Raw genomic sequence first — 16,632 nt, forward strand, 5'->3', positions numbered from 1 at the left:
ATTTTGAGAACCGTAGGGACTTTCCGTTGCAAAGTGCTGCAGCACATCTCAAAAGCTAAATGGCTATCACTGCATTCAGCACTCATCCCCTGCAACAGGGTTCTAAGGAAGTGAATTACTTACTGCCTTCCCACGTACAATGTAAGAGATTCAGTGCCCCCTCGACCCTCTTCCAGTGCTGCAGGTGAAAGAACGCATAAGCTATTGCTTCACTGTCGCCTCTCTTCAAGATATGTTCAGGGGGCAATATTAAGCTTTTCATTTCTAGGAGATACTGCAACAGAAAAAGAGCACACAATCACTTCAGGGACCATAAAGGAATGGAGTGAAATTCTTCAGTGTACAAGGATATGTCTGTTTTCACTCCAATACAGTCCTTGTCAGTGGCATAGCTAACGGGGGAGTGGCACGGTAAGAACAGCAGGCACCGCAACATACCGTGTAAGTGGCCCCACCCACTCAGTGTTGGAGCCATTCTGGACAGCAACAGGCAGGAGATGCCATTGCTGCCCAGAATGGCTCCAACACTGAGTGGGTGGGGCCACTTACACGGTATGTTGCGGTGCCTGCAGTACTCACTGTAGCTACACCACTGGTCCTTGTTCAGCTTGGTCCTTTGCAAGCAGCTTTATCAAACCTGAAACCTCACTAACCACACATGAGAATAAATGACTGTGAAGTAGCCAAAAGATTGTGCTCAGCAGGACCGAGTTCAGTAGTGGGGCCAGAGCTATAAAATGAACTCTCTTTTTCTCTGTCTTTCTCTCTCAGATGAAGGAAAGACAAAACAAAGAAATTAGGGATTAAAGCCTCATTTAAAAGCAACATTTAAGTCATATAGCACTACTTGTGGCAGCCATGAGTTCCATTCTAATCAATGAGGTTCTCCCAGGAACTCCAAACCTGAAGCTAGAGGGAATGACTCACTGAACATGCTTCCTGTTAATGTCTGCCGATCCATCCTCTCTAGCTGCAGACTGCCTGCCTGCTTGTCTGTCTATAAGCATTCTGCTTATAGCATCCCGTAAAAGCAAGCTAACCAATTGCTTTGTGTGAGTGTAAACAAGATAAAGGAAGGTAATGGGTGTGGGTTTGTATGGGTGTGTGTAGAAAGGGTGCACTTTTATCCTTTGGTTTCCTGTCTCCATAGTGGGCAGGAATGCATCCCCCACAGATATAGAGGGATGCCTGAATTTGGTGATTTGGCATAGTGATCAGAGAAAGGAGAAGTCTTCCTAAGATATTGGAAGAGGAGAAGAAACACCCCACCCACACAGTTTATAGCTTTCAATGGACAGCGGGTCCTCCTAATCTGTGGGCTCAGAACCTGTGGGTTTGACCCAACGTGCACTCCAAACCTGCATCAGGGGGGACCCACAGAGGACCTCCTAGAGCCTACTAGCAGGCACAGTCTTCATTAAACTGAAAGTGCCTGTCACAAGGCTTCGGCAGGCCTTCTGAGTCACAGGAAGGTTGCGCATGACCTTCCCTGCACCTCAGAACACAAGTCAGACCATGGATTTCATTACCCACAGTTTTTAGCAACTGTGGGGATTCCGGGAACCCCCACGGATTCTGAGGGCTGACCTGTACACTCGTAACTCTGAAATCAGGGTCTATTGCTTTCCTTCTCATTTTACAGCTAGTTTCATCTAGTGTTGCCTGGAGGCACATGTCTTGGAGAGGGTCTCCTTCCCCTGGGCTCACCCCAGGCTCTCAATAATAGCAGCCAGTAGCAGTGAGAACACCAGAGAGGCTTTAACAACATGCCTCTCTCTTTCCTGTCCTAGCAGTGTGGCTTTTTATTATATTGCATAATTTACTGGAAGTTGCCTTGGGGATAGTAGAGATCAAAATAAAAGTGGTTCCAGAAGCAATTTCCCTCAATTGAGTTTGGAAGAAACCCCCAGAGATGTACAAAAAGTAAACAGAGGGTGAATTTCTTGAAATCTTGGCTGATTATCCTTCATGCAAAAATATATGTGCTATAAAAAGGAACAAAAGTTGTTGTTGCCCAACAATAGAAGAACAGGGTAAGATGAACAGATAAGAAAAAAAGGCAATTTAGCTGCATTTTGATGACCCTGAGATCTTATTACAGCAGTGCCACGAACAAGCAAGCAATGTATCTAAAATGGGAAAGAAAGCAGCAGAGCCTGATTTCTAACTTCTGAGTACATTGAAAGCAAACTAACAGCATCTAGGAGTCAAGCTACAAGTTCAGGAGTAACATACAGTATAATGTTGCTTTGAAGGAGTGCTACTGTGAAAGGAGAGGATTTCCCCCCCACGTTCTCGGATAGCATTTCAGACCATGTGAAATGAAACATGAAATGGCACCTTGTTTTTTGGTCTGTACAGTTTCAGACTGGAAGTGGGAAGTCCTCAGTGTCAACGGCTTTCTACTCCTGGAAAACTAGGGTGTGAGGGGGAAAAAAATCATTCTAGCTGACCCTTTTCCCTACTCTAATAGGTATTCTCTATGTACAGTTCTGGATGGGAGAGCATAAGGTGTGCCCCATCCATCCTCTGAAATCGTACAGGACAGGAAGAACTGTATTGTATTTTTGCACACCTAGACCAGCCCAAAGACTTCTATGCAGGAAAGAAGGATGTGCCAAGATAAATTTTAAGGATACTTCCAGAAGTAAAGACTAAGAACTACTCTCACTCTAAAAATTCTGCATGTTGCTAATGTTGAAGAAACATGTGGGAGAGACATTCTATAGGTCAAATCTCCATTGTCATCAATGAAGGTTTCACATTCAGATATACTGCGCAGTGCAAACCATGAAACCATTTCAGAAGTCTATGTGCTTCCTTGCCCAAAACAATCAAAAGCTTTTAGAGTTGAACAATAGTCTTTCTGTCACTGCCCCTTGGGGGTGAGAGATACTGTCATTGAAGGAAGTCAAGGGCACTTGAAAAAAAGAAAACAATGAGAAATTGGAAGTGAAAGGTAATTTTCTCCACTGCCACATGGTCATGCTGTAGGGTGTGCTTTCAGAAGGCCAGGCCCAACATGTTGGTATCGTGACATCTGCAATAAATTTGGTGATAAATCTGGATGTACTTTATTTACCTTATTTTATGCAACAAAGGCACTTGGCTTCTGGAACAATGCAAATTAGACCAGCAGTGGCCAACTGGTGGCCCACTGACAGCACCAAGCCTTATGGAAGCTATTTTGCATTTCACTTCCAGTATAACTAGTTGCTGCACTGCACTATATTACCTTCTAGCTTCTACTTTTTACTCAAACTCTAGAGCAGGAGTGTCCAAAGTTTTTGGCAGGAGGGCCACATCATCTCTCTGACACTGTGTCGGGGATCAGGGAAAAAAAAGAATTAATTTACATTTAAAATTTGAATAAATTCACATAAGTTTACATAAATGAATATATTAAAGATGAACTTGTATGACTGAATGAAGGTCTTGCAATAGCTCAAGGCCTATAAAAGGCCTTGCACAAAGCAAGGCTGGCCTTTCTTTTGCTACTGCTATTGCATCATAGATGTGAAACGGCAAGCAGCGGAGGGAGACCTCATCCCATAGCTCACGCAAGAGGTCAAATAGTCACCCTCACGCTGAGAGCAGTTGCGTTGGGCCAGTGCAGGCTCCAACAAATCTCTGGATGGCCAGAGGCTCATTGGAGACCGGGGGCTCCCTGAGGTCTGCATTGAGCGGCCTTGAGAGCCACATGTGGCCCCAGGGCCAGGGTTTGGGTACCCCTGCTTTAGAGTTCAAGCTGGGTTCTTGTCTGAAACAGCAGTAGAGAGAGGCATCACAAACTCACTTTTGGCACATGTGGATTAAATTCTACCGCTCTGTGAATAGCTTCTACGGCATTCATCTCTGCCGTGCTCAGCCCTCGTCTTGAAGCAGCCTCTGGAGAAAATCTACATAGAACAAAAAAACAAAACAATAGAAGCATGGAGGCCAGTTTTCACACAAACCAGAAGTATACAAGAATCTACATATCGGGGCCTGTGAAACCTTCACTCTTTCCAAAGCCTCCGTGACACATGGAAATTCTTAACAAGTTACACAGAGGCTGTCGTTAAAAGGAGGCTGTCAATGAAAATCCCGGCAAAAGTCAAAAGCATGTTTGCAGTACATTGTGACAAAGGTTCAAGCAGTCAAATCTCTCTCTGCTAATCTAGATTTGCTCTATGTACTTCCCCCCCCCCAAAATCAGGACCAAAATGTGCGAAAGGGGAAAAAAAATGATGCCAGTAATTTTTCACGAAGTTTTGTTTTAAAATAAGTTTGGGGGAAGGCTTTATTGGGGTTCTCAGCCCAGTGCCGCTGGGACAGGCTGAGATTGTGCAGTGGTACTTGGCACAGTGCAGTGGCAGTAGTGGGAAGTCTACTCTCAGGTGTACCCGCTCCTGGTTGTGGTGCCCATCCTGCGGGCAAATATCATCTGCCCCCAGTGAATGGAAAGGGGGGGGAGAAACCCAGACCATGCAAGCTCTTTCTCACCTCACACCCCACGGCTAACTCCATAGCTGTACTTGGCAGGCAGACACCACAGGGAAAGCTGTGACAAACCTAGCCCTGCCCTCCCAAGCTGGAGTCGCTGTGTAGGGAGGAAAGATGTTGCAGTTGGTACTGGCGATCTACAGGACAAAAAAAGAATGAAAGAAAAAAAATTACTCAGGTCTTGAAGTGCACAAACACTACAATAGCAAAACTCTCTGCAAGAAGCAGGAAGGAAAGCGGCTTTCCCACGCTGCTTACGACCCCACCCTTTGGGCTGCATCTAAACTCAGGTAGCGGGTGTGCAAGACATGCCTCCTCCTGCCTAGGGATCAGCGCACCTCCACTGTTGAGCAGAATGTGGCTCTAGGGAAGCCAGCCTGGAAGGTGTCGACCAGGCCCACAAACTGCGGGACACTTTCAGCTCTCTCTAACTTTGACAGCCACTGAAGAATATCGTGGGGGGGGGGCGGGCTGGCACACTGGAGAGCTGCCCCGAAGCAAACAGTTGTGTGTATCAGACTGCAATGATGCACTCTTGCCAGCCAGGAGTTTTTAATCCAGGAAATGCTTAGTCTCTCTGCCTCAAATAAGCCCTCCCCCCCCACACACACACATATTATCATTGCTGGTAAAGCTAAAATGCAAGAATCTCATTTACAGTAGTTTTAACTTTTGATGTTTGTGAGAAGGGGGAGGCAATTGAACATCACCTCCCCACTGCTTTTCAATATACTATTACATAGGTAGCCATTATTGCTTTTGGTGCAGCATAAAACTGGGATACGTCAGTGCTCTTTAGCCTGTGGGTCGTGACCCCAGTGGGGTCGTGAAACCTCATTTGGGGGTTCGTGACAACCTTTCAAAGCCTGTTCAAGAGACGGCTTGGCTCCAGTCCAGAAATGGGACTGTCTTATGAAACTTGAGTTCTTGATATAATCCTTCACAGCCTCTTGCTGCCTGGTCCCAAAGCTCCTAAGGTCAGCCCTGCTCAGGCTGCTACCTCACAGGGTTGTTGTGAAGAGGTAGGAGATACCAAGACACAAGAGGCGGTGAAAACAGGGCGGGTGGGAGCCAGGGTGAGAAGACTGGATCCTGAAATGGGGGGCAGGATCAGCAATGGGTCCCCAGTCTCATCTTTTATTTATTTATTTATTTATTTATTTATTTATTTATTATTAATTCATTTATACTAAGGTTGTGGCATGAATAAGGTTGAAGACTGCTGGGATAATTCAATAACTTCCTTTTTTCTAAATCATATTAAATATAAAATTTTCTCTGTAGTAATATATTTTACAAATTACGACTGGACAAACATTTTCCTGCTGAGACGAATCATCCTCCGGTTACACAAAATGGTTACAAGTTAGCAGGGTTTTCAAAGTAAGATTTTGGTGAGCAGAAATTTGGACTTACTTGTCAGAAACAGCTCTGGCTTTCAGAAGTGCAGCTGTGTAGCATATTGTTGCTGATTTTGGTAAACTTATATCTGTGGGAAAGAAAGCAAAAATACTTTTTTTGTAAAGAAGTTTTTTTAAACTTACACATGGGGGATAAGGAGTACCTGAAAAATTGTCAAGAGAAGCTAATTTTGTGAATCAGTACAAAAATATCTAGACCTGCAGTAAGGCTTGCCTTTGATCCTTTCCCTTAAGGCAGTGATTTTCAACCTTTTTCATCTCATGGCACACTGACAAGGTACTAAAATTGTCAAGGCACACCATCAGTTTTTTGACAACTGACAAGGCACACCATGCTGTTGGTTGGGGGTTCACATCCCCCAATGGCTCTACTAATAAATGATCTACTCCCAAACTCCCGCGGCACACCTGCAGACCTTTCACGGCACACCAGTGTGCCACAGCACAGTGGTTGAAAAGGACTGCCTTAAGGTGAAATGTTTGATAAGTACAGGAGAAAATTAAGGTAACAGCCTTTAGTACTAATGACTATGAACAGTCAGGCAAACATTTACCACTTAGGAAGTTGGTAGAGTGCGAGTGGAGAAACAATACATTTAAAATCAAAATTAAATGCTGGGATTCATTGAATTGTGTGCAGCCATTCCATTTTATGGAAAATATACAGGTATAACCTATTTTTCACGGATTTTTCACCTGCGATTTTATCTCAACATGATCAGAAGGGCCCCTTTAAATTAAAGGAAAAAAGTTGTTTAACAATAGCCTTGTTAATGGGAGAGAGGGCAGCCGGCTGACAATCCATCAGACATTCTCTCTCCAGGCACTTAGAACAGCTTCACACCAAGGCAAGCGACCTCTGCCCCCCCCAGCACACGAAAGAATGATAATTACTTTGCACTGCATTCTTTCCCATTGCTATGCTCTGGGTGAAGGGAGGGGTCGCTGGCTCAGAGTGAAGCCTTTCTAAGCACCTGGAGAGAGACTGATTGATGGATTGTCTCCCTAATGACTGGGTCTTACATCACAAAGGTCAGCAAGGCTGTTTTTAAATCGCCCAGCAAAGGGACATTGTTTTTAAAATAGATTTGCTTTAATGCGATATTTGCCAACTACATGAGTTCTGGGAATGGAACCCTCGAGAATAATGAAACTCAACCTATAATTTTTTATGATATAAAGTAGTACATGAACTTATTTGGGGCCAAATGTGACAGGGAGCAGTCCTGAGAACATTGTTGCTCATATAGCTGTCCCTTTCATGGCCAGAGTGATGTGGGGGAAGAACTATTTTTAATTTCAAAAAGGGGTTACACAGGAGAGCAGAGCTGAACATTTTCCTGCTAAGGTGAAAAGTTATTCCTTGCATGACTTCAGTACTGGAAGTCTTTTGTGCTGGGATAAAAGTATGTGAAGCCATTGACCACTGGGAGATGAGGCAGGACAGAGTTTAGTTGTCCTCATCTGTTTGCCCCTTTCTATGATAAAATGACCTTTTATCAGTGGTTCCCAAACTGAGCCGTGGCTCCCCAAGAAGCCATAAAAGCCAGCCAGGGGAGCAGAGGAATCCTCACGAAAAATCCACTGCCCTATACAATGCATAGGACTATAGTCCAAATGGGGAGCTGTGGCCAATGATCCAGGAGGTCTAGGCCGCCAGTTGAAAAAGTTTGGGAACCACTGCCCTATGCTTACCCCAGATGGTCAGGACTTACAGATGGTAGTAGCATTTTGTTCCCTGCCAACATTTTGTTTTCCTCTCTCCCCCCCCACCCCTATTTAACTGTAGCATAAAAGGAAAATATTTAACCATATGTAGCTAGAAAAACATTGACACATGCACCGTGTGATTTTTAAAAAAAAGCACAAATCCTCCCTATGACCTCTATTTTCACTACACTGTTGAGGTCACAATCCAATTAGCAACACAGCAAAGAACACACTCCCACTGAGGTTAATAAATAACATGCACTCAGTACCATTAAAAACAGCCACTCTAATGAAAAGCAATCCAGTCAATCCTAAGGGTCAGGAAGGTTTTCATAACTGCTAGGAATACTACTAATGCCTTTTTTTATTCTGATGAAGAGGCCCTTCAACAATACTAAAAACAGATGTTTCTCTAACCCAGAGTTCATAAGAAACTAGGGGCCAAATCGTATGCAATTTTCCAGTGCCGGTGCAGCCGAGCCAATGAGACAAGCACTGCATCCTTGGGGGGGGGGGGGAATCATGGAGGCCTCCTCCAGGTTGGGAACATTTGTTTCCTTTCCTCAAGGCTGCATTGCAGCTGCACCGGCACTGCAAAGTTGGATAAGATTGGGCCCTAGATCATCTGAATGCCTGAAGGCCACCTACGTTGTTTCAACAAACCTAAATGTCTTGTCTAGAATAGAAAGGGATTATAAAGGGATTATAGCCCACTGACAATATATTAAAACAGACTTGTCCAGCCTGCCACCATTGTAGTATCACTATAGCTAATTTGGTGGCACCATTGCACCCCTACTAGGTTTGGAAGAAGGAGCTTCCAATACCAAGAGGTTCATCTATCCAGAAGAAGCTTGCCAGAGTCTTGGCCAAATGTATTTTCAGCCCAGCAGTCCAGGGTTCTTCAACCATAGATGGACGGCTAGCACCTTGAACTTCTTCTATCAAGCCAAGATTACCTCAAAAAATATTAATCATGTGGCTAATAAAAGTGTAGTACAATTGGTGTTGCACAATGGGTACAAATAGTGATGACCATACTGTGTAAATGTTCCTCAGCTCATTTTCAAGTTCATCACCATCAAGTACGTATCATAGCACACAAAACCCTGAGCTAACCTTTTTGTCACTTCTGATTTGGTCAATGATAACCAAGCAACCAGTCTCTTTTTAAGCAGATGGTGCACAATTGGATTGTTGATTTGTACTGTGCAAGAAGGATATTTACTGTCCTTCTCATCAAAGGCTCCTGAGAAAACTCCATAGTTAGGGAATAAGAGGGCAGGTCCTGTTATGTATTAGGAACTGGTTAAAGACCAGAAAACAGTGGTGGGTGTCGATGGGCAATTTTCACAATGGAGAGAGGTGCAAAACGGTGTGCCCCAAGGATCGTCTTGGAACTGATGCTTTTCAACTTATTCATAAATGACCTAGAGTTGGGGATAAGCAATGAGGTGGCCAAGTTTGTGGATCACACTAAACTTTTCCAGGTGGTGAAGTCCAGAAGGGATGGTGAAGAGCTCCAAAAGAATCTCAAAACTGGGGGAACGGGCAGAAAAACGGCAGCTGCACTTTAATGTAAGTAAGTATTAAGTAATGCACATTGGTACAAGAAATCAAAAGTTCACATATATGCTATGGGTTCTGAACTGTCTGTGAGCAGATCAGGAGAGATATCTTGAGGTAGTAGTGGACAGCTTGACCCACTGTGTAGCTGCTCTAAAGAAGGCCAGTTGCATGCTCAGGTTAATTAACAAAGGGATTGAGAAAAGAAGGCCAATTCCATGCTCAGGATAATTTTAAAAAGGGATTTAACATAGAACAGCCAATATTATTATGCCATTGTACAAATGGAATATTGGTAGATATCTGGAGTACTGAGTTCAGTTCTGGTTGCCACATCTCAAAAAGGACTTCGTGGAAGTGGAAAAGGTAGAGAAGAGAGTGACCAAAATGATTAGTGGACTGGGGGAACTCCCTTATGAGGAAAGGCTATGTTTGGAGCTCTACAGTCTAGAACAGGGGTGCCCAAACCCTGGCCCTGGGGCCACTTGCGGCCCTCAAGAACTCTCAATGTGGCCCTTAGGGAGTTTCCAGTCTCCAATGAGCCTCTGGCCCTTCAGAGATTTGTTGGAGCACACACCAGCCCGAAGCACCTGCTCTTAGCGTGAGGGCAACTGTTTGACCTCTCACGTGAGCTGTGGGATGAGAGCTCCCTCCACTGCTTGCTGTTTCACGTCTGTGATGCAGCAGAGGCAGCAAAGGAAAGGCCAGCCTTGCTTTGTATTTTATAGGCTTTGAACTATTTCAAGCCCTTCATTCATTCATATAAGTTCATCTTTTATATATTCACTTATGCAAACTTATGTAAATTTATTCAAATTTTAAATGCAAATTAATTCTTTTTTCCCCTGCCTCTGACACAGTGTCAGAGAGATGATGTGGCCCTCCTGCCAAAAACTTTGGACACCCCTGGTCTAGAAAGAAGGCACCTGAGGGGGGACATGATTGATGCATAAAATATTATGCAGGAGATGGATATATAGAGAGTGGATAGAGAGATATAGAGGGAAACTCTTTTCCCTCTTGCACAACACCAGATCCAGGGAACATCCACTAAAACTGACTGGTGAAAGAGTTAGAACAGAGAAAAGAAACTATTTCTACACCCAGCATTGAATTAATCTGTGGAACTCCTTGCCACAAGATGTGGTGATGGCATCTGGCACAGATGACTTTAAAAGGAAATTGGACACACTTCTGGAGGCAAAGTTCATCACAAGTCATAATGACTATATCCAACCTCCAGATTTTAGAGGCAGCTTATCTCTGAATGCAAAGTGCTTACCTGCTCCATCAGGTGCACCACAAAGATCTGGGCCTTAGCACCAAAGCCAGGACATCTGCGCTATCGCAACATGCTGTCTGGCACGTATGTGATAGTGAGTGTGCACTCAATCTGCTGGTGCTAGGCCGGTTAGGACGGCGCCCTTAGTTATAGAAGACATAGTAAGACAGGAGAGGGCATGATACAACATTGCTAGAATTGCTTAAAAACCTCCAGCAGTAAATGCATTCAGGGGAAAAAATGCAAAAGGCATTGGAATTATTTTCTCCCTTTAAAATGATCTTGTCATGCAAGACTGCTCTCCCTTTTACAGAAACGTATGTATGCATATACATACTTACATACATAATCAGAATATGGAATGAGACACTTGCACTTACCATCATATTTTGCTAAAACAGCCTGCACATCTGCATATGCTTGTAACTCCAACAGAGCTTCTAGCAAATTTTCATGGATGTTGAACATGCTGAGAAGAGGGAATTCCTTCATTAACTACAACAAAGAAAATGGGCTTAGACTTAGTATGGAAGAAGGCAGGGCTGACATGAAATCAAACTAAAATGACTGTCTTATTACAAAAGCATTGGTTCTGTGGCCTGTGGGCTTGACCACAGCATTCTGCAGACTGCGGAAATCCTTCTCTAACAATTTCTAGTAGTTTGTACGTTAGCTCCAAGAGGAGAACGATCTCTGTTTGGTTTAAATCAGGCAAGCTACAGAAGAAGACTGGCATTTGTAAACAAGTGGCACAAGTCAAATTTTGTCCTAGTCCAGATGAACTATCCAAACATGCCCCAAAAGGAAACAGGATTTAATGACAGATAAAGCCACTTTGTCCCACATGAAGACACAGGCAGGGAAGCATATATAATTTTCTAACAAACTAAAAGTAAGCATATAACATAAAATAACGGCTCTAATCACACCAAACGCCATCCATTCGTAAATGGAGGCACAGCCATCTGCTTGCAACAAGAGACAGAAAGGTCACTGAGTTCTAACCTCAGGGCTTTAGAACTGGTTATTAAGGACTTCATTCCACCTCTAAACTTTCTCCTTCACATCCTTACAGCCCAATCCTAGGCATACTTCCTCAGAAGTAAATCCCATTATAGTCAATGGGTTTTACACCTAGGTAAGTGTTAATAGAATACAGTCTTATAGCGCAATCCTATCATGTGCTTGTGCAGCGGTCACTGCACTGGCCCAGGGGTTCGCAAACATGTCATAAAACATGTTTGCAGAACATGTTTTGCTAGTAGGCTGTGCTGGCAGGAGGGCCTGTGCCATCCCACCAGTACCAGATCCAGAGCAGCACCCAAAGGAACAGGTAGGAGGGGTTCCAAGTGGTGCAGGAAAGGCAGAAGGGGGGTGGGGTGGGAGTGTAACAGGGAAGGCAGATCAATACTGGGAGGGAGCAGGATTGGTGGCGCTGACATATGCTGCATCCTATTCCCCTTGCCAAGCCTTTTCCCCTGACATGGGGCTGGTGCAAATTCAAGTGGCCCTATTGGGCAAGCTGGGGTTCTACATGGGGAAAGGGAACAAATGTTCCCTTACCCCAAGGAAACCTCCATCCTGCTGCTAACCATACGGTGTTCTTGCGCCAGTGCTTGATAGGATTAGGCTGTTAGATACACCTCTTTTAGGGTCATGTAGTAATTCAGTATGGAAGCTGGAAATCAAAAGTTGCCCTTTCCACAGCTGTAAATCAACTGATTAAAATGAAAATCAGCTCCATGTTCTACCAGTTATTAATTTATTAAAATATTTATATCCTGCCTTTTGGCCCCAAGAAGGACATCTCCCCAGCTAAAAAGAATCAAAGTTAACACAAACCAAATCCAATCAATGTAAACAACAAACAATACAACTTCAAATCAATTAAAACACAAAACAGACAGAGACAAACAGACAGAGGCAAACCCCAGAGACTCACAGCCATTACCATGGCAATATTCCTTCTAAGGAGGCAACAGAAGTTTAAAAGGAAAAACATTTCATGATGCCAAAACTTTGCTCCTTGCAGATTCTTCAAAGTTCAGAGACCCAAGTGCCAATGTCAAGCTTGATGGGACCCAATAGAGCAATAACCTATTGACTCAATAGGCCAGTAAAAGCCAGGCAGCCCAATCCTAACCTGTGCTGGAATAGGTAGCGCAGGTTAGGTGCACCTCGGGGTAAGGGGACTTTTTCCCATGGCAACATGGGTAGTGGTGATCAACAACGTGCGGTGTAGGGGTGGCAGGTGAGGCAGAACCACCCTACTGAAGTCCTCTGCAAAAGACTGCTGCCATAGGAGGTACACAAGCGCTCACAAGCCATGTGTTCTGAGCAGCAGCTAGAGTGTGTGGGTTGCGAGTGCTTGCAAGCTCATATGGCAGCAGTAGCTACAGCACTTTTGGAAGGACTCAGGTGGGGCAGTCCCCTGGAACTCAGAAAACAATCCTGCACTGTATTTCTTGGATCAAGGCTTGCTTCATGGGCACTCCGAAGATTACTGCTGCCACCAATGAAAGCTTGAGTCTGGCCTGTATGCACCCTTGGTGGTCTCTGGCTGATAAAGGTAGCCAGGCCATTATGAACGACTAGCTTGCTATAATATATAACATGGGAAAACGGTGTCAATTTTAAAATTACATCCCTATCGTTTCTAATGGCCTTAATGGTCTTCCTGTGAAGTGAACTTTACTGAATTTGATGAAGGAACGGAAAAATAAAAACAAAAAAAGCCAATCAACATGATTTACGACATTTAAATCCACAAGAAAATGACACTGTATGAAAGAAAGAAACAGATGGATGAGGAGTGTAGTGTGCTTAAAAGCCTGCCCAAATTAACAAATTCAACCCACCAAGCTATCATTAAAAGAGAAAATCAACCAACTGTATGATCACAGATGAGTAATGAGAACGTATACCCAGCCCACAACGAAAAAACTGGATGATTACCAAGACACAGCGAGAACATGCTGAATTAAATTGACCCTGTGCAAGACAATAAGGGTCAATCCATGTGGAAACCTGCTCTGGGGTCATATAACCATATCAGATGTTATTTGTCATCTGACAATCATATCATATCATATGTCGCACTTCTTCATATCCAGTGTTTGCACAGATAAAGGTCTGAAGGCTTCCATTTTAATTTTGTTACTGCATTAATTTTAATGCACTTTATTTATCTGAGCGGACAACAGAGGCACAGTCCTTATCTACAACTGCTTAATACTCAATAGCATTTTTCAGTGTGCCTAAAGAACTCTGCCTGTATTCTCTTGATGGAATTCTGGCTACAGCCTTGTAAGGTAAAGCACCAGTAAGTGCTGTACAGTGGGCTTATCCGCTGGTTCAGAACCTGCACATCCGATCCAACACAAGTTCCGAACCCGCATCTGGAGGGCCAATAGAGGACTTCAGGATGCAGCCAGAAGTGCTTTTCCAGAAGTGCCCCTGCCTTAGAACACTGCCAGACATGACCAGAAGGCACTTAAGGACATGTCCAGAGGTCCTCTATGAGCCTCTCCGTGGATCTCAATATTCATGGGTTTGGTATTTGTGGGGTGTCTGGGAAAGGATCCCTAAAGGCATACTGTATTATCTTTCCATATTGAGGCTGGGGAGCTAAAAGGGAGTGTGCCTATCTTCAAGTGTGCCAAGTCTCAGTCCAGACATTGATACCAACTTCTAAAGCTTGCCTTGAATTATGCCCTTCTGTGGCAGATTATGCAAAACTAAGACTAACAGAAAGGTCCAAGTGTTCCTGGGTCAAGGACATACTGGGAAGGGAACACCCAGGACATACTGGGAAGGGGCCGGATTACAGAGGCTGTCCTCCTAAATTGGATTTTATTTCACCCTGACTCATCTGTTTTCTCGCTGGCTGAAACCAAAAGTTCAGAGCCCAGATTTCAGGCCTAGGGAGGGTGAAAGTGCTCCAGCCTGGCCCTATCCTGAAACACTGGGCTACTTCCAGAGTATTAAAATCCATAGACTGAATATAGAAACTGGGGGTTCTCACAGTGCAGGCTCCTTGGAGTAGTTTTTTCTGATATGGATGACCCGTGCCCGAGCAGTATCCGTCAAGTACTGAGGGCTCACATGACTGAATGCCCAGCCACTGAAAATGTAACACTACATACAGAAAACTGGCATGTTACGGAGAAAGCCAGGGGAGAACCCTGTTCGTTATGTTATACCAGGGGTGTCCAAACTTTTTGGCAGGAGGGCCACATCACCTCTCTGATACTGTGTCAGGGGCTGGGGAAAAAAGAATTAATTTACATTTCAAATTTGAATAAGTTTACATAAATGAATATATTAGAGATGGAACTTATATAAATGAAGGTCTTGCAATAGCTTAAGGCCTATAAAAGGCCTTGCACAAAGCAATGTCGGCCTTTTCTTTGCTGCTGCTGCTGCATTACAGATGTGAAACAGCAAGCAGTGGAGGGGGCCCTTGTCCCACATCTCACACAAGAGGTCGAACAGTTGGCCGTCACACTGAGAACAGTTTTGTCAGTTTAGTGCAGGCTCCAGCAACTCTCAGGAGGGCCAGAGGCTCATTGGAGACTGGGGGCTCCCTGTGGGTCAGATTGGGAGTCCTCAAAGTCTGCAAGTGACCCCAGGGCCGGTGTTTGAGCACCCCTGTTTTATACAGTGGGCCTTCCTTATCTGCTGATTTGATTTTTTTTTTTTAACATTGAAACAGAAGTGATTACCCTGGCGTATGTATGATACCCTGGTATCATACATATGAATTACTAATCAGCTAATATTAAACCAACGCATAAAACACAAGATTGGCAACAAATTAAACACACACTGAATTTCTCTTCTTCTTGTGGCTTTTGTTTTCTTTGTCTGACCTCAACTCTTTTTCCCCTCTTGAAACACTCCCTGCCAGAGAAAATGGCCTGAATATCACATAAATCAGTTTAGATTACAACTATGAAAAGAGCCATCAGTTTTACTCTCAGAATACGTTAAATCGTAGTATGAGAATAGGCAAAATAATGCAAATCTCTACAAACTTGCCTTTGGATTTCCAAAGTGCAATTCTTTTTTCATAACATTTAGCGTTCATTTCCAAGAAATTAGGCTAGGACAACAAAATAACATGCAACTAGAGTACTGCACTTCGGGTCAAATCCTATCCAACATTTCAGCGCCAACGGGGCATGTGTTGCATCCTGCGGTGGTGGTGGGGGGAGTTGTGGAGGCCTCCTCAAGGTAAGTGAATATTTGTTCCCTTATGTCAGGGCTTCATTGTGGCTGCATCAGTCCTGGAAAGTTGGATAGGATCAGCTCCTAAGAATATCACAATTCTAGCAGTTGCTCACTGTAGTTTTATTTTGAACTGCATGGAAGTGGGGGGGGGGGAAGGCCACGGCTCAGGGATAAAGCAGTAGGTCCCAGGCTCAGTCCCTGGCAGAAGTAGTGATGGGGGAAAAAACCCTGCCTAAAACCCTGGGGAGACTCTGATGGTCAGTGAAGACAAGACTGACCTAGATAGGCCAATGCTCTGACTCAGAATAAGGTAGTTTCACATGCATTCAAGTCCCAGTACCAGGAAAAAGCCCCAGAATTGCCAGTAACCCCTGAATGTCTGGACTGGATCCACAAGCTTCTACATCCTTCCAAATCTCTTGGGGTGGGGATAAAAAACAAAAATGCATACATTGCACATCTTGGGGTGACTAAGAGTACAATTACAGGACAATGAACAAGTGCTATTCCTTATTCCAATATCGAAATTAGAAATAAGCCCAATTTCTGTTTCATGGTCACTTAGGTTAAAAAAAACAAAACACTGAACTTTTCAGCGCACAGACCATCCATGGTATGTCATCCATGATGAGAGATCATTTTTCACATTTTTAACTGCCCCTCCTCCAAGGAGCTCAGGGAAGTGTACAGGGTTCCTCTCCTCCTTTAGTCCTCACAACAACCCTGTGAGGTAGGTGAGGCTCAGAGATAGTGACTGGCCCAAAGTCACCCAGGAAGCTTCATGGCTGAGTAGGGATTTGAACCTGGATCTTCCAGGTCTAAGTCCAACTCCTGAACCTCTACACCATCCAGAGTGTAGCAATGATGGGACAAACTAGGGATGGGTGCTGGTTATAATGTGACAAAGGCTGACAAGGAGAAGGAGAGTGTTAAAAA

At 44.1% G+C, this 16,632-nt stretch overlaps 1 protein-coding gene across 5 annotated transcripts in view; it reads right to left on the reverse strand.

The window, feature by feature from the left end:
- The window catches only part of ST7 (suppression of tumorigenicity 7), a 107,364-nt gene that overhangs the window by 8,260 nt on the left and 82,472 nt on the right, over positions 1–16,632 (reverse strand). For 4 of the 5 annotated variants that reach the window (XM_066633256.1, XM_066633260.1, XM_066633258.1 and 1 more), the window contains 4 exons: positions 10,845–10,959; positions 5,902–5,974; positions 3,797–3,899; positions 124–274 (listed from right to left, as the gene is read on the reverse strand). In XM_066633256.1, the coding sequence (XP_066489353.1) occupies positions 124–274; positions 3,797–3,899; positions 5,902–5,974; positions 10,845–10,959 (442 nt within the window). The remainder of the gene's footprint in view (positions 1–123; positions 275–3,796; positions 3,900–5,901; positions 5,975–10,844; positions 10,960–16,632) is intronic. The other variant, XM_066633257.1, reaches the window with a different exon arrangement.

This window comes from Tiliqua scincoides, chromosome 7 (assembly GCF_035046505.1).
Source record: "Tiliqua scincoides isolate rTilSci1 chromosome 7, rTilSci1.hap2, whole genome shotgun sequence".
In the NCBI taxonomy this organism is placed as follows: domain Eukaryota; kingdom Metazoa; phylum Chordata; class Lepidosauria; order Squamata; family Scincidae; genus Tiliqua; species Tiliqua scincoides.